The 19344-nt window shown below is 44.1% G+C and overlaps 1 protein-coding gene across 1 annotated transcript; it reads left to right on the top strand.

The window, feature by feature from the left end:
* Nucleotides 1–12680: 12680 nt before the first annotated feature.
* Nucleotides 12681–18211, top strand: meak7 (MTOR associated protein, eak-7 homolog). Its single transcript, XM_029668186.2, is given in 9 exon segments — nucleotides 12681–12768; nucleotides 13018–13180; nucleotides 13504–13737; nucleotides 13838–13982; nucleotides 14141–14251; nucleotides 14254–14538; nucleotides 14711–14829; nucleotides 15018–15197; nucleotides 16497–18211. Coding segments are annotated over 8 exon segments (1356 nt in total). The 5' UTR covers nucleotides 12681–12768; nucleotides 13018–13021; the 3' UTR covers nucleotides 16620–18211.
* Nucleotides 18212–19344: the final 1133 nt, after the last annotated feature.

The following is a 19344-nucleotide window of genomic DNA, read 5'->3' as shown; positions in this document are numbered from 1 at the left end:
CATTTTATATGATCAGTTTCACTAATAATTATTCAGTGCCTAGCAGATACACCATCCATTTAACTTCATAGAATTTTACTAAATTGTGCAAACAGTTCTTGATTGTACTAGTTTTCGAGATGATTGGTCCCTGGCGAGGGAGGAGCTGGTTTTTACATATTGTGAACATTTATTTATTCAGAACACATTTCTGTTTGTTGGCATTGTCAAATCTTGCAAGTATTTTACACTAAATACTTCTATGTTCGCTAGCTAGACAGGCAAACGCTGCCAAGTACTAAACAGCAAACAAATCAAAACTTGTATACTATCCAGGTTCCATTTCTATATCGTGGAGCTCTGCCCCATAGGGGAGCTCTGCTCCTAGTGGTTTACCCCGCTGCCTAGGCAGAGAACAGCCTGAGAGAAAATGATGCACACACCTGTAGCCAATAGGGGTACAAGTGTCCCTATATAAGGGGACACTCCCAATATCTTCAGTGACAGGACTGGACTGATGGACCCTAGAAGAGAAGAGAGAAGACTCAGGCGTCAACGTCATCGTCTCGATGTCGTCATGAGCACGCCCTTTCCACCCCGAAAAGCTCTTTTAAGAGCTCAGTATCGCTGCTTCACTATGGAGGCTACGGACCCACATTACTTATGTTTCGTGTGTTTGGGTTTGCAGCACGCTAGGGGCGGCCTCACAGATCCCCCAGAATGCCCTAGCTGCACCCTCCTTTCTTTAAAGGAGAGGAAACAACGGTGGGTGTTTTTCAGGGTAGATATGCTTCTGGAGGACGCCATGTCTGTGTTAGCCTCAGGTTCTGAGGCATCATATGACGACGGCGCCTCCGGAGATGACGAGGATGTTGGGAAGTGTCTGGGTTTTTCTCCGGAAAACCCCAGTCTACCGACCGAAGCTGAAATGACCCCCTCCCTAGGGAGAGCGAGGGTAATTTCACATCCTTGGGTGAGGAAGAGACGGGCTCTGAGTTCTCAGCAGCCCCCTCCTATGCAATGGCCTCTCTGCGCTCTGACTTTACAGGGCTCATTGAGCGGGCCATGAGCTGTCTAGAGATTGCACTGCCCCCATTCCCCCCAGTACAGAGGTGGATATGATGATGGGTGACTCTTACTCTAGACCGAGATGGGCGGCTGTGCCTTTGGCACCTGCCATACCCTCACTCGCAAAATATGTGGAGGGTGCATGGGATCTGCCTTTAACAGCCAGGGCGCCGGCGAAGGCGTACATCCCATTGGCTATGAAAAGCCAACTTTACTTCTGAAGTGCTGACCTGTTGCACCCTCGACAACCAATGTGATTATTATTATTTGACCTTGCTGGTCATCTATGAACATTTGAACATCTTGGCCATGTTCTGTTATAATCTCTTACCCGGCACAGCCAGAAGAGGACTGCCCACCCCTCATAGCCTGGTTCCTCTCTAGGTTTCTTCATAGGTTCTGGCCACTCTAGGGAGTTTTTCCTAGCCACTGTGCTTCTACACCTGCATTGCGTGCTGTTTGGGGTTTTAGGCTGGGTTTCTGTACAGCACTTAGAGATATCAGCTGATGTACGAAGGGCTTTGATTTTATTTTATTTGATGATTCACCAGAGTGGATGGACAACGGCTTCAGGAGATCCCTAGGCTCGAGGATGCCCTATCCGTGTACCTTGTCCCAGGTTTGAGCTCCTGGCCGTCATCCAGGAAACCCACATTACCTACAACTAAGGACAGACTCACAGCCCAGCTGGTAGGGAAGTTCTTCGCTCTAGGTGTACAAGCTGTAGCAGCAGCTAATAATATTGCCTTCCTGGCGGCCTCTCTGTCCCGTCTCACCACGGGTAAGACTGAGCTGTCGGGAGAGGAGATAGAGATAGCGTCGAGGATTTTCCTAGGGGCTGCCAGAAGAGACGACGACCATGACGGGATGAGGGAGAGGACGGGAGAGAGCGCAGCACTTCATGTGACAGCGCCCACTGTTCTTCACCCACCCCTGCAAAAGGGATGGAGGAGCCAATGTGTCAATTGTTAATAAAGAATGTGTTCCATCTGACTTCGTCACAAGAGAACCTCTTTCCATAACACACTTAAGACTGTTCAGGTTCATTTTCTCTCTCTCTCTTCCTCACACCACTCTGTGTGTAGCACAGCCCACCATGGGTGTGTAGCTGAGCACATACATGAGGACGTTGTGAGTGGAAATGACATTGAGGGCAGCAAAGCGGACGCTCTTGATGAGCCGCCATGCTATACCTCATAAAAACCCTGTACTACACACTCTCAGGAGTAATGTGGTTAAGAGTTTAAAGAACAGCTTGCGTACACAGACCCATGTTAGGCCGATGACGTAATCGCTGTTGGGAGACAGCACACTAACTCAGGCGGGCGCCTCAGTGTAGCTCAGACCCGTGCTGTGTTCACAGAGCGCTGGAACCACAAGGTTACATGGATAACCAAAGTGTTGGCGCCCCCGTTTCTCACAGAACACACCAATAATTCCGACCCTACACCCACACTCTTGGGAGTAATGTTGATAAGGGTTCGAGGAACAGCTTGCGTACACAGCCCCATGTTGGGCCGATGACGCAATCGCTGTTGGGGGACAGCGCACCCGACTCAGGCAGGTGCCTCAGTCAGTGCAGCTGGCTGCGTTCACGGAGGGCTGGAACCACAAGGTTACACGTATAACCAAAGTCTCGGCACCCCAGTTTCTCACAGAACACGCCAATATTTCCTCCCCCTTTCGAGGGTGGCCCACCCTGGGCTGTCCCACCACTTCAGTGTCGAGGGACAAAACGTCTGCTGGAATGTATTCACAACAAATACTTTTTTATAATCATACACCTAAAGGACGCATACATTCATGTGCCGGTATGTCCGTGTCTCCTGAAGTTTCTGCGTTTCGCCTTCCAAGGGGTAGCATATGAGTATGCAAGGATACCATTCGGGTACGCCCTGGCACCTCACACCTTTTCCAATGGTGGGATTGGAACCGTTGCGTAGTCAGGGGATAAGGCTACTAGCCTACCTAGACAACCTACTGGTCTTCGCCCCTTCAGCAGAGCGGGCGATTGCACACACAACACAGACAGTGATTAATCTCACACGTCTGAGGTTCGCTGTGAATTGGGAAAAGACCACACTTTGGCCCAGTCATCAGATTGTCTTCCTGGGATTACAGCTAGACACTGTGACTATGAAGGCTTGAATTTCGGATCCTCGGCGGACTGCCTTGTTGCAAGCCCTACGAAGGTTTTATCCGAATCACACGGTGACGGCGCATTCCGTCATGACACTCTTGGGTCACATGTCGTCTGCCCACTCCGTGGTTCCGCTGGGACTTCTGCACATGCGCAGAACACAGCGCTGGTTTGTCCAACTATGACTGGACCCAGTGAGGCACCATCGTTGGTTGTTGGTAGTTCCCTTCTCGCTCGGCAGAGTGTCCTCCTAAATTCCAGTGTTTACAGACGCTTGTCTGACTGGATGGGGAGGGACAGGGAAAATTCCCGTGTGTATCAAGAATCGTCCACCACCCAAAGGACATCCATCCAACTTGACACAACTGTGGGAAGCATTGGAGTCAACATAAGCCAGCATACCTGTGGAATGCTTTCAACACATTAGAGTCCATGACCCCCCAACAAATTGAGGCTGTTCTGAGAGCAAAAGAGGGTGCAACTCAATATTAGGAAGGTGTTCCTAATGTTTTGTACACCCAGTGTACACGTCCGTGTCAACACTAGTGTACACGTCCGTGTCAAGTTACAGGTGGTTCTATAAAGACCAGAGATAACTTAGATAGTAAATCCATGTTTTGTATCGACTGAAATATGCCTCTTGCATGTGTGTAGATCTTTTTGTTTTAGTAGCGCAGTGTGAACGCGCTGTCATCTACTTTTACAGGTGGCCGCGGCTGCATCACATAGAAACGACTAGTTCTGGCAAAGAAGCTGGGAAATTCTAGACGTGCCGCAGCTAAGATGGCGAGGAACCTCCTTGTGCGGTACAAAAGGATTTACAATCTTCATGAGTTTTATCTGTTTGCAGAACTACCTGCAACTGGAAACATACATTTATAAGATAACTGTTTTCCAGAATTGAGAACGAATACAGTATTGCCAGACAGTTTACCTCCACTGTATTCACATCCTACCATACCGTTGTCTGTACATTATACCTTGAAGCTATTTTATCACCCCCAGAAACCTTTTACTCTCTGTTCCGGATGTCCTAGACGACCAAATCTCATAGCTTTTAGCCGTACCCTTATCCTACTCCTCCTCTGTTCCTCTGGTGATGTAGAGGTGAATCCAGGCCCTGCAGTGCCTAGCTCCACTCCTATTCCCCAGGCGCTCTCTTTTGATGACTTCTGTAACCGTAATAGCCTTGGTTTCATGCATGTTAACATTAGAAGCCTCCTCCCTAAGTTTGTTTTATTCACTGCTTTAGCACACTCTGCCAACCCGTATGTTCTAGCCGTGTCTGAATCCTGGCTTAATAATTCTGAAATCTCCATCCCTAACTACAACACTTTCAGACAAGATAGAACGGCCAAAGGGGGCGGTGTTGCAATCTACTGCAAAGATAGCCTGCAGAGTTCTGTTCTACTATCCAGATCTGTACCCAAACCATTTGAACTTCTACTTTTAAAAATCCACCTCACTAAAAACAAGTCTCTCACCGTTTCCGTTTCCACCTGGAAGGATATTGACCTCATCCCGTCAGTAGAGGATGCCTGGTTATTTTTTTTTAATGCCTTCCTCACCCTCTTAAATAAGCATGCCCCATTCAAAAAATGTAGAACCAGGAACAGATATAGCCCTTGGTTCTCTCCAGACCTGACTGCCCTTAACCAACACAAAACATCCTATGGCATACTGCATTAGCATTAAACAGCCACTGTGATATATAACTTTTCAGGGAAGTTAGAAACCAATATACACAGGCAGTTAGAAAAGCCAAGGCTAGCTTTTTCAAGCAGAAATTTGCTTCCTGCAACACAAATTCAAAACAGTTCTGGGGCACTGTAAAGTCCACGGAGAATAAGAACATCTCCTCCCAGCTGCCCACTGCACTGAGGATAGAAAACTCTGTCACCACCGATAAATCCACTATAATTGAGAATTTCAATAAGCAGTTTTCTACAGCTGGCCATGCTTTCCACCTGGCTACCCCTACAGCACTGTACCCCCCACAGCAACTCACCCAAGCCTTCCCCATTTCTCCTTCTCCCAAATCCAGTCAGCGGATGTTCTGAAAGAGCTGCAAAATCTGGACCACTACAAATCAACCGGGCTAGACAATCTGGACCCTTTCTTTCTAAAAATTATCTGCCGAAATTGTTGCAACCCTTATTACTAGCCTGTTCAACCGCTCTTTCGTAGACAACTACAAATACCTAGGTGTCTGGTTAGACTGTAAACTCTCCTTCCAGACTCACATCAAACATCTCCAATCCAAAGTTAAATCTAGAATTGGCTTCCTATTTCGCAACAAAGCTTCCTTCACTCATGCTGCCAAACATACCCTCGTAAAACTGACCATCCTACCAATCCTCGACTTTGGCGATGTCATTTACAAAATAGCCTCCAATACCCTACTCAATAAATTGGATGCAGTATATCACGGTGCCATCTGTTTTGACACCAAAGCCCCATATACTACCCACCACTGCGACCTGTATGCTCTCGTTGGCTGGCCCTCGCTTCATACTCGTCGCCAAACCCACTGGCTCCAGGTCATCTACAAGACCCTGCTAGGTAAAGTCCCCCCTTATCTCAGCTCGCTGGTCACCATAGCAGCACCCACCTGTAGCACGCGCTCCAGCAGGTATATCTCTCTGGTCACCCCCAAAACCAATTCTTCCTTTGGCCGCCTCTCCTTACAGTTCTCTGCTGCCAATTACTGGAATGAACTACAAAAACCTCTGAAACTGAAAACACTTATCTCCCTCACTAGCTTTAAGTACCAGCTGTCAGAGCAGCTCACATATACATAATGCACCTGTACATACTACACCTGTACATAGCCCATCTATAATTTAGCCCAAACAACTACCTCTTCCCCTACTGTATTTATTTATTTATTTTGCTCCTTTGCACCCCATTATTTCTATTTCTACTTTGCACATTCTTCCACTGCAAATCTACCATTCCAGTGTTTTACTTGCTATATTGTATTTACTTCGTCACCATGGCCTTTTTTTGTTGTTGTCTTTACCTCCCTTATCTCACCTCATTTGCTCACATCGTATATAGCCTTATTTTTCTACTGTATTATTGACCGTATGTTTGTTTTACTCCATGTGTAACTCTGTGTTGTTGTATGTGTCGAACTGCTTTGCTTTATCTTGGCCAGGTCGCAATTGTAAATGAGAACTGTAAATGAGAACTTGCTTACCTAATTAAATAAAGGTGAAATATATATATATATTTTAAATTGCCAATACCAGGTTAGTTGAAGAATGTATGGCTGCATTTTGGTATAGGCAAACCTGTAACATCCAGTAATGGATATCAAACGTATTTGGTTATATCACATTATCTGGTGTACAATCTGTAGCTAAGTTGGAGTAGGATGCAGAGCACCCTGCCTCTATCCTTCTAGTAGCCTAGCTGTTGTAAAAAAAAGAAGATATGTCAGGATGTTCATTTCTAGCTTATAAACTACAATTGTTTAATGTGATGATTTCTTTGATTCATTGTTCTCACTTGTGTCTCTCATTATCTTTTTAGCTCTCCTCTCCTGTGGCATGCTCCCAATGATCAACCATGTGCTATTAACCAAGCATTGGCTCAGCTGAGTCATTCACCTGTGAGGAGAACCCTCCTACTGCTGTTTAAAGTAGACCTGCTGTCACTATTAGACATTGAGACCACATATGAATGTGCCTTCTTTGTGGGTTTTGTCTTACACAGCCTACAGTCTAGTGCATTTTAGAATTGAAGATCACCAACTACATATACACATGCTTGTGAGAGCATCTGGAAGACAAAATTAAACTTAGAATCAGTTTGATGAGGTGGCTAACATTATGTTTTACTATTGTAACAGTGATAAGAATTCTATTTCCCAGTCAGGTTCCCAGGCTTTTCTCGTCTCTGGACCACACAATCTTAAGATTGCATTCCGCTAAGGCACTTCTCTCTCTACATTGGTTGGCTACATTGGTGACCAGGGTGGGAAACATTTGATACGCTTATGGGGCCTGGGCACACGAATGCTCCTAGAATACTGGGGAATACTGAAGCATGTGTTGATGATAGTTCTACTGTCTCCATTACAGGCTAAGTCTTTTGGCATAGATGGTAAAGCGCTCATTTCTGGACTGCAACATTGTAAGATTGTGCCCCCCCCCCCACCGGCAATATATTTAGATACTTCAAATACTACTTGAGTCACCTTAGCTACAGTATTTGTCTCTGTACACAATAAATGGTGAAACACTAAATGTTATTTTGTTCTAATGTATATTCATGCAACATACGTTATGGAAAACGCGCCTTACATTCAATCATTGTTAGTAGTAGAATGATGGATTGGCAAGAATTTGGCATCGTCAACTTTTAGAAGGTTAGTAGGAAAGTTAGGCTAATCATTTAAACCAACTAAATATATTCACGTTCACTGAACATTTAGTATTTCAAACATTAATTTCCCAACGGCTTTTTCTATAATCCTACAGACTTGTTTGCTGGTGCGCGATGTCTAATATTAAATATTTTTTTAAATATTTAATATTAAAGAAGTATTGAGGTATTACTATGTAATATTAAAGAAGTCTCAATGTATTAATATGTAATATTTAATATTAAAGAAGTCTCGAGGTATTAATATTAATGAAGTCTCGAGGTATTACTATTTAATATTAATGAAGTCTTGAGGTATTACTATTTAATATTAAAATTAAAGAAGTCTCGAGGTATTCATATTTAATATTAATATTAAAGAAGTCTCAAGGTATTGCTCGCCTGAGGTAGAGTACCTTATGATAAGCTGCAGACCACATTATCTACCAAGAGAGTTCTCATCTGTATTATTCGTAGCCGTCTATTTACCACCACAAAGCGAAGCTGGCATTAAGACCGCTCTCAACCAACTCTATAAGGCCATAAGCAAAGAAGATGATGGTTACCTAGATGCGACGCTCCAAGTGGCCAGGGACTTTAATGCAGGCAAACTTAAATCAGTTTTACCAAATTTTTACCAGCATGTCACATGTGTAACCAGGGAAAAGAAATCCTAGACCACCTTTATTCCACACACAGAGATGCATACAAAGCTCTCCCCTGCCCTCCATTTAGCAAATCTGACCATAATTCTATCCTCCTGATTCATGCTTACAAGCAAAAACTAAGACAGGAAGTACCAGTGACTCGCTCAATACGGAAGTGGTCAGATGACGCGGATGCTACACTACAGGACAGTTTTGCTAACACAGACTGGAATATGTTCCGGGATTCATCCAGTGGCATTGAGGAATACACCACCTCAGTCATCGGCTTCATCAATAAGTGCATCGATGATGTCGTCCCCACAGTGACTGTACGTACATATCCCAACCAGGAGCCATGGATTACAGGCAACATCCGCATCTAGCTAAAGGCTAGAGCTGCCGCTTTCAAGGAGCGGGAGACTAATCGGGACGCTTATAAGAAATCCCGCTATGCCCTCAGACGAACCATCAAACAAGCAAAGCATCAATACAGGATTAAGATTGAATCCTACTACATCGACTCTGACGCTCGTCGGATGTGGAAACCCAGGCGCGAGCTGCCCAGTGACGTGAGCCTACAAGACGAGCTAAATGCCTTTAATGCTCGATTCAAAACAAGCAACACTGAAGAATACACGAGAGCACCAGCTGTCCTGGATGACTGTGTGATAACGCTCTTGGTAGCCGATGTGAACAAAACCTTTAAACAGGTCAACATTCACAAAGTTGCTGGGCCAGACGGATTACCAGGACGTGTACTCAAAGCATGCATGGACCAACTGTCAAGTGTCGACCAACTGTCAAGGCTCACATCAACAGCATCCTCCCGGACACCCTAGACCCACTCCAATTCGCATAACGCCCCAACAGATCCACAGATGACACAATCTCAATCGCACTTCACACTGCCCTTTCTCACCTGGACAAAAGGAACACCTGTGTGAGAATGCTGTTCATTGACTACAGCTCAGCGTTCAACACCACAGTGCCCACAAAGCTCATCACTAAACCAAGGACCCTGGGACTAAACACCTCCCTCTGCAACTGGATCCTGGACTTCCTGACGGGCTGCCCCCAGGTGGTAAGAGTAGGCAACAACATATCTGCCACGCTGATCCTTAACACTGGGGCCCCTCAGGGGTGTGTACTTAGTCCCCTCCTGTATTCCCTGTTCACAACTCGAACACCATCATTAAGTTTCCTGACAACACAACAGTGGTAGGCCTGATCACCGACAACGAAGAGACGGCCTATAGGGAAGAGGTCAGAGAACTGGCAGTGTGGTTAACATAGACGGGGCTGTAGTGGAGCGGGTGGAGAATTTCAAGTTCCTTAGTGTCCACATCATCAACGAACTGTCATGGTCCAAACATACCAAGACAGTCGTGAAGAGGGCACGACAAAACCTTTTCTCCCTCAGGAGTCTGAAAAGATTTGGCATGGGTCCCCAGATCCTCAAAAAGGTTCTACAGCTGCACCATCGAGAGCATCCTGACTGGTTGCATCACCACCTGGTATGGCAACTGCTCGGCATCTGACCATAAGGCACTACAGAGGGTAGTGCGAATGGCCCAGTACATCACTGGGGCCAAGCTTCCTGTCATCCAGGACCTATATAATAGGTGGTGTCGGACCATAAAATTGTCAGAGACCCCAGTCACCCTAGACTGTTTACAAGCGGTACCGGAGGGCCAAGTCTAGGACTACAAAAGGCTCCTCAACAGCTTCTACCCCCAAGCCATTAGACTGCTGAACAATTCATAAAAATCGCCACCGGACAATTTAAGTTGACTCCCCCCTCCCTTTTGTACACTGCTGCTACTCGCTGTTTGTTTGTTACCTACGCATAGTCACTTCGCCCCCACCTACATGTACAGATTACCTCAACTAGCTTGTACCCCCGCACACTGACTCGGTACCGATGCCCCCTGTATATAGCCTCGTTAGTGTTATTCTTATTGTGTTACTTTTTATTATTACTTTTTTATTTTAGCCTACTTGGAAAACATTTTCTTCTTCTTGAACTGCACTGCTTGTTAATGGCTTGTAAGTAAGCATTTCATGGTAAAGTCTACACATGTTGTATTCGGCGCATGTGGCAAATAAAGTTTGATTTGATTTATATCCCAATACATTCAACATTATGCATGCCCGCAATGGTATTGGGCAGCTGCTGACATTTGAGAACTCATCTGGTTAAGATATTAAGTTCTGGTCGTCTTCTTGCAGAGAACATTGTATACATTTTGCCCAGCTGTTTTTTTATAGAAGATTGTATTGCAAGGTATGCTATACAGATAGAATCATAATTTGATCAATCTTTTGCTGCTGAGAATTTTTCTGCACATCAGGAAATGCAAGCTTGCAGTGTAGTGATTAAAAAGGCTTCTAAAGTTTAATTTCCATTTTAAAAAGTCAGACTTCATTTGCCCTAACGGCGGGTCCTCTTTCGAGAGTATGACCGCTGCATTGTTCAAGACACCAAGGATATGTGCTGCTCGCAGCGATGCCAAGCGGGTCTGGGCCCACGGCAAAAGCTCCCGAGCCATTGAATCAGGAAATGCTGTCCTACCAGGTAGGGCTGGAACTGTTGAAGAGCTAGACTAACCACCCTGAGCTCCAGCACATTGATGTGTTGACCACTCCATGGGGGGCTCCAGCAGCCGCTAGCCGCCATGTCTCTGAACACGGCCCTCAACCCGTCAAAGAGGCTTTACTGAACACCAGCTCTCTGCGGTGGACTCTGATCAGGCTCACCCCCTTTAACAAGAAGGAGTGGGATAGTCCTCAAACATGCACTCATCACCAACAGTTGAGGGTGTCTGTGTTGTTTTGGGTGCCGGCTTTGGGAGTTGAACCCTAGAGTGGCCTGATGGAGAACGCCCAGCGGAACCAACAGTGAAGCCACCGTCAGCAGGCCGAGTAACGTTAACTGTTGGGACTCTAACACCAACATTGCTCGTCCGAGCCGTAAATGGCTGAGGTAGGATAGGATTTTGTTACTCTCACCTGAGGGAGACGTGCCCTCATGAGAGTCGAGTCTATGGATATCCTGAGGTAGATCACCTTCCGTGAGGGGTCAGGTGACTTTTCTCCTTGTTTTGGGTGAGGCCCAGAACTCTAATGTGATTCAAGACGTCCTTGTGTCCGTTGTGGCCTGGTTCCTGAATGAGGCAGACTATCCAATCGTCCATATAAGGCAGTTACTCCTCCAGTAGAATGTACCACCACAGCAAAAGGCAAAGGCCGGTGGGCCTGCCGAAATGCTGCAGTATTAGGTGTCCACCATGCAATGTGAAAGTCCGGTCGAATACCATAGTAAACAGAAACTGATAAAGATTTTGTATTGCCTGCGTTTGTGAAGTGTCCATTGCCCTAGCCGGGCACAACACACTGGGGAAGCCCTTAGTTCACCCACAACAGCAAGAAGGGCGTATATGGCCAACTGTAATGACAGGTTAACGTGTCTGTCAGACAGAATCCTTGGCCAGAATAAGGGGCTAAGATGTAATATTGTAATTGTAATAGGAACATCAATATTATAGCAACTGTAATATTACTGTGTCTAGTACACACTGGACAATACTGAATAGAATAAAACATACAGCATCATCCTTCGTCTCATACACTATCTGAAGGAGAGGTGAATGGCTGTACCTTTTCATTTAGGAAATAATTAAGCCATCAGTGTAATGTACTATGTTTATAGTATATACTGCATAAAGGTAACGATTACTATGGACCCACAGTATCAGACTTGATCTCCTTGTTGAAAAATAATTAATCCAACAGTGTAAATTGCCTGATCGTGAAGGGGCATTATACCTCACACACGTTTATAGCTTATTTCTTGCTATATACGTGTGGGTCGTCTGTAACAATACTGGTACACCAAAACGAGTAAAGTAGCTGATCCAAGCTATTGAATAGCTGCGGGTATACTTCTGCGTTTATATACACTGCCGCGCAGAAGGATACCGTATTGGAATAATCAAATATTGTGCTACATAACATATATTTATCTTATTTCAGTTTTTGGGAGCTCATCACATACATACAGAAAGCAGGTAAGTTTTCATTTTGAGGCTGTGTTTACATCCTAGATAGAAGCAGGCCATTGGCTGGCTTCATCACAAGGGGTTTGTACGGAAGTTCTAATTGGTTCCAAGTTTATCAGTTCGGCAAATTTGCTTGAGTAGACAGTGTTAAAATATACCTTTTATTAGAATATGTGCAAGAATGGAAGGTGCCAACACATTTTATAGTCATCATAAAAATGCTTTACTATCATACAAAAAACAGCTCCTCCCTCGACGGGGATCGAACAACTTCACGTTTTTCGGTTTCGGCCCAACACCCATTCCCCTAATTCCAGATTGGAGGAAACCCATATGACGTTAGACCAATCATATCATTATTTTGAACTACCAGCCAATATAATTGGAGTCTGTTGATGATCGGGTATTTCGATTGGTGTTCATCTTCGCCCCCTTATTTATACCAGGAAGTGTATTGTGTTTACATAGTGCCCCTGGAATGAGATAATTATCCTCTTTCAACAAGGTTAGCTAGATGTTTCATATTAATTTCATTGCCACGTTGTTTGTTAATAGATAAGTAAATATCTATAATCATCATCTCGAGCTAGCTAACGTTAGGTAAATTATGTCACCGACACCTAGCTAGCAGTCACGATAGCTAACTTTACATCAGATCAGAAGCCTTGGATGCTTCAAGCCTTCAGACACTTTCAAGTCGTGCTCGTTTTATTGTCGATGGCTAAACTGATAGTGTTGTCCAATGTGCACACAGGGCCATGGGGAACACCGACAGTGTTGTGGTGCAGAAACGGCTGGCCCGTTTTCGCCCAGAGGAGCGGCCCGTTGTGGAGGGAGTGTTCGATCGGCTTCACGGCGCGAGTCCAGCAGGTGGCGCTGGAAAAGCAGGGAAGGTTTTAACGCTGGGCATGTTGAAGGTGTGGGTGGAATTACTATGATGATATTACATTTTATTTATCAAATCGAGGATATCTAATCAGTTAACCTCCAGAATCAAAATCTTGTTTAAAATCTTGTAATAAGATATAATAATACAAATATAATAAATAATACAAATATAATAATACAAATACAGAAATATGTAAGTTCTCGCATTGCAAGAAGGTTAAGATATGTAATAACTGTAATAACAATGTGTAGGAGGCTTAATAACACATATATATGTAATAACTGTGGTTATTATTTTGCAGATATTTAACAGTACCAGTATGGGAGAAATAACATATCTTCTGTCCTGTAGCCCTGTATGGGAAACATTGCCTCAGACTCTATGATAAAGAGGGTCTATGCTGGGATGTGTAGCATGGACCCCGGAGTGGCCCCTCCTCCCCCTGGGGCTGGGGTGAGTCGGGAGCAGCTGGTGGTCTTCTTGGCCGATGTCCTGCGAGGCACTGCAGAGGAGCGAGCGCCCATTTTCATGGCAATGGCTCAGGGGACAGGGACAGGTGTTGCCACATGTGACCAAATAATAGAGGTTAGTAGACCCTCAGAAGGTCTTCTGCAAGTGCTCCTGTGTTTTTAGAGGAACATGCGTTTTTAGCTCTGAACTCAAATTAATTTGGCTCTGATTTCAGTTCTTGCAGGACCTGGTTTCTGCTGTGGTGCAGATCATCATCCAGAAGAGTCGTTTGCAGGGCTGGAAGCCAGAGCGTATGGCTGACGGTTCCATTGGTGTTAAACTATTGGCTGAACAGATGAGCTCTGAACTAAAACCCTCAGGTAAAGGGATGGAAGGATAATTTACTGATGAGGTTTTCAGAATAGAGTGAATAGGAAAGGAGATAAATCTTGCTCACCCAGATTTCATATTTTCAATAATTCATACATATTACTGTATCAACAACAAAACCTGACATTCTGTCCTTCCCTCCTCTCAGACCAGCGTACCTGTGACGTCCCATGTTTGGAGGACTGGCTGTTCAGAGTTTCCAATGTGGCCATGTACATGGACCTTCTGATAGGTGAAGGCCTAAACGTGGGCTTAACCTCCCGCCCCCTCCCACCCTACTGCCCCCCTGCTGGGAAACCCCTTGGGAGAAGCTGCGCTGCCTGCTGGACCTGCCCGTGCTGATGTTCCTCACACCACAGTTACCTGATGGGTACAACATCCCCTGGAAGCTGCTTTTCTCCACTCAGCTGCACGGGGAGAGCTTCACCAAAATAGTAGGCAGCTGTAAAGGCCGCGGGCCCACCGTGCTCCTGATCAAAGACACTAAAGGACACATCTTTGGTGGCTTCGCCTCCCATGGCTGGGAAGTAAAGCCTCAGTTCCAAGGTGAGAGTGGTGGTGGATGGAAGTAGCAATCGGGAGAAACAGGCTCACGGCTGCAGAGATATTTAAGCCCTTTTTTGTAATGTATGCTGACATATACAGTATGTTGTCCATCTCTATAATCAGTGCTCATCTCTGGATGTGTGTGTTTGTGACTGGATTGTCTTGAGTGTAGGAGACTCCAGGTGCTTCCTGTTCTCAGTATTCCCCTGTCTACGGGTGTACACCTGCACAGGATACAACCAGCACTACATGTACCTCAACCAGGGCCAGCAGACCATGCCCAACGGCTTGGTGAGACACCCCACTACTACACACATCTCAACTACACAATCTCATCTGAACATTTTATTTTACAATCTATTACTATAATTCTATGTGAAGTACCACGCAAGTAACTACATCATATTAACTACCACATGCCTCAATAGTATTTTATCTTAACCCAAGCAATGTCATTTCTGTAATTTGCTTATGATCAGGGCATGGGTGGTCAGCATGGGTACTTTGGCCTGTGGCTGGATAGTGATTTTGGCCGTGGGCATAGCCGGGCACGGCCTCGCTGCACTACCTATGGCAGCCCTCAGCTCTCTGCTGAGGAGGACTTCACCCTGGATTCTCTGGAGGTGTGGGGGGTTGGGAAGCCCCCTGAGGAGGAAGAGGTCAGTATCAACCTGGACAACCACTGCCTTCTTACTCCTTTGATCCCATTTATTTCATCTAATATTTTATGAATTCTTTCTCTTTTAATGCTGTGCCTGTATCAGTGTGTTCCTTATTTTTACCTGCAGGTGGAGATAGAGGCACATTCAATTCATTATAGGAAGTAACCTACCACGTACACCAAACATTAGGAACACCTTCCTAATATTGAGTTGCACCCCCACCCTTTTTCAATTCATCTGGGCATGGACTCTACAAGGTGTCGAAAGCGTTCCACAGGGATGCTGGCCCATGTTGACTCCAATGCTTCCCACAGTTGTGTCAAGTTGGCTGGATTTCCTTTGGGTGGTGGACGATTCTTGATACACACACGAAACTGTTGCGTGTGAAAAACCCAACAGCATGGCTGTTCTTGACACAAACCGGTGCGCCTGGCACCTACTACCAGTGATGGAAAAAGTACTAAATTGTCATACTTGAGTAAAAGTAAAGATACCTTAGTAGAAAATGACTCAAGTAAAAGTGAAAGTCACGCAGTAAAATACTACTTCGGTAAAAGTCTACAAGTATTTGGTTTTAAATGTACTTAAGTATCAAAAGTAAAAGTACAAGTATAAACCATTTAAAATTCCTCATATTAAGCATATCAGACTGCACGGTTTTCTTGTTTTTTAAATTCACGTGTAGCCAGGGGCACACTCCAACACCATTTACAAACCAAGCATTTGTATTTAGTGAGTCCGCCAGATCAGAGGCAGTAGGGATGACCAGGAATGTTTTCTTGATAAGTGTGTGAATTTGACAATTTTCCTGTCAAAATGTAACAAGTACTTTTGGGTTTAAGGGAAAATGTATGGAGTAAAAAGTATATTATTTTCTTTAGGAATGTAGTGAAGTAAAAGTTGGCAAAAATATGAATAGTAAAGTAGAGATACACAAAACTTTGAAGTATTTTAAAAACTTTACACCACTGCCTACTACCATACCCTGTCCCAAGGCACTTCAATCTTTTGTCTTGCACATTCACCCTCTGAATGGCACACGTACACAATCCATGCCTTAAGGCTTGAAAATCCTTCTTTAAACCTGTCTCCTCACCTTCATCTACACTGATTGAAGTGGATTTAACAAGTGACATTAAATAAGGGATCATAGTTTTCACCTGGATTCACCTGGTCTGTCGGTCATGGAAAGAGCAGGTGTTCTTAATGATTTGTACACTCAGTGAATATTCATTGATTTATTGTATTCATGACTTGTCATGAGGACATCAGTAATGTTAGGGTGTTTTGTTGCAGGGAGCGACAGGAGGCAAGAGGAGTATCCTGGATGCAGACCCTGAGGTTCAGGCCATGATGGAGATGGCAGGGAAGACCCTACACAGCCAGGGCCTCCGAGAGCCAGAGGAGAACAATGGATAATGAGACATGTAGACGTTATATAGATTTGTCACAGTCTCTTCTCGGACAAGACATGTCAAGAAGACATTTTGTAGAAAAGGGTGCACTAATCACCTAGGGGCCGATTCTGACCCAAGTTAAGCGAGCGTGAATGGAACGTAATTCCCTTTTCTCTACACTTATTCTGACCTTGAACTTAAGCATGAGAATAGCATGCTATTCACCCACTATTCTTTTGGGTTGGAGATCGAATAAGTGTATCTACAGGTACGCTGTATTTTGACCTTGACTTAATTCCCAAATAATTTCACCACCTTTACGCCCAAGGAACCATGAATAAGGTCTAGCGAACCTACCGCTTCCAAGCGGAGAAAGCATCTACTCTAGCCATAACAGTATGAACCCGACACATGGCGCAATACTTGGTTGTGTCATCACACAGTTCCATGGTTAGTGCAGGCAATAGATTAGGGTATAGAACACTATTGTACACTTTTCTCCCTATTGTAAATCTATGTACAGTACACTAATCTTCCAACATTACAATGGGTTGAAGACTTGAATGTGGCAATTTTCAGAATGAATCAAACCACTTTTCTTTCGTGAGTAAAGGCTCTCCTAACCTGTTCTTTTATGATTCATAAATACTTTCCTAAGCCTAAATAACCTACAAGATCAGGGTATTTTTTTTAAAATCTACTAATTGGTGTTGAAACGGAGACAAATATGTATATATTTAGATCGCTTTCTTTCATGATCCCTAATATTCTGAACCCGAAGTTCTCTTGATCCATTTTAGTGAGTCTGTGGTCAAAATTCTAACTAAGAGGTACACCGTATTTAAAGGGATGGCTTAAGATAAACGTACTGAACCCTATTGAATGAAAACTCCACACGAATATCTGTTGGCCAACAAGTGGGAGGGTTGTCAGCGGTTAACCACACCGGCAAAGCTCGTTCGTTACAGTCTGAATACCAACTACTGAGAAGTGTGTAAAAAAAGGCGTGTGTAAGGAAGGAGTAATTTCCTAAATTGGAATTGGGCACCTAACCCCATATGTATGTTTTGTTTATCTTTGTGTGTGTGTGTGTGTAGATGGTTAAGTCAGATTTTTATCTGTGTGAAGTACAGGTACTATTGGCTACATTAACTGAACAGGACACCAGGTGTTGCCCAATCACATCAACCTTTATCTTCTCAAATCAAATTTTATTGGCCACATAAACATTTTTAGCACTTGTTATTGCGGGTGTAGAGAAATGCTTGTCTTCCTAGCTCCAGCAGTGCACTAGTATGTAACATATATATATATAAATATTAGGACGAGTCTGTCTGAGCTCATGTGAACAAGTATTTAAAGAAATATTGTAATTGATTAATACTTTGTATTGTCATAAGTCATTGTTTTGCTTTGATGGCTTTTTATTCCAAAGTGTTTAGTAAGGATCCTATATGTAAACATTGTTTTTCACCTATAACATGAATGGTATGTAAAACCTTTTATTTTTAAGTATGACACTAGATAGACATAATGGCTAATCTACTTCTTTACAGCACCAATAAATGTAAACTTCCAGGAGGCAACTTACAGTAATGAAGCCTACATAACCTACTCTGGCGGTTCTCTCATTCACTGTACTGCCTCGCTAGGTTTAGTACTCTGGTTGGCTGATCTCGCCTCTTCATATTGTTATGCAAATGATGAGGGAAAGTGACGCTACATACGCAAATCAGCAGTTTAATTTCCATGTAGACGCAGTGAATGGAATAGAACACGAGGGTGGCTTCATAAAGTAAAATAAATAATAGATCATAGATCAGACATTTCCACAACTTAAAAAAAAGGCTTATTGTAGTCACTGAGCATTTGTTTAATATTAGATATTGACTTCAGTATGTAATGGTTTGTATGTAATGGTAATAATAATAATATTTACGGTTCATTGGTAAATATATTGAAATTTAATTTTGAGTTTCTTGAGGGTTTCTAGTCACAGGATTTCATCTGGAGAGAGAAGGGAGAAATAGGTCAAGGTGTAGGGTAGTTATGTGTGAGTGGGACCAGTGGACTCAATAGGCTGAGTAAATGAGGAGCGGATGTCATCAACCTTCTTTTCAAAGTAGTTGACCATGTCGTCCGCAGTGAGCGAGGAGGTGGAGGATTAAGGAGGGAGGAGAATGTAGAAAATGGTTTCCTAGGGTTAGAGGTAGAAGCTTGAAATTTAGAGTGATAAAGTAGGTTTAGCAACAGATACAGACGAAGAGAAGGTAGAGAGAGGTAGAGAGATGATAAGTCCTCCAGAAGTTTAGTTTTCCTCCATTTTCACTCAGCTGACCGCAGCCCTATTATTTAAGCTCAGAATGAGTCACTCAGCTACGGAGCAAGAGGGCAGGGCCAAGGCAACCGGGAGGAAAGGGGACAGTGCAAGTCATATGATGCAGAAAGGGAATATAGTAATGTCAAAGAGGCAGAATCAGGAGACTGGATGAAGAAGGATTCAGTAGAAGGGAGAGATGATAGGATAGAAGAGGAGAAAGTAGTAAGAGAGAGAGCGAAGATTGCGACTGTGCATGATCATCTGGTTAGGGTCTGAGTGGCTAGGCTTGGAGGAGAGGGAGACAGAAAAGGAAACAAAGTAGTGATCAGAGACTTAGAGGGGGGTTGCCATGAGATTAGTAGGCGAACAGCCTCTTGTAAAGATGAGGTCAGGCGTATTGCCTGCCTTGTGAGTGGGAGGGGACTGG

This window comes from Oncorhynchus nerka, linkage group LG9a (assembly GCF_034236695.1).
Source record: "Oncorhynchus nerka isolate Pitt River linkage group LG9a, Oner_Uvic_2.0, whole genome shotgun sequence".
Taxonomy (NCBI): Eukaryota; Metazoa; Chordata; class Actinopteri; order Salmoniformes; family Salmonidae; genus Oncorhynchus; species Oncorhynchus nerka.
The sequence above is the reverse complement of the archived record's forward strand: the minus strand, read 5'-3'. Positions and strand labels throughout refer to the sequence as shown.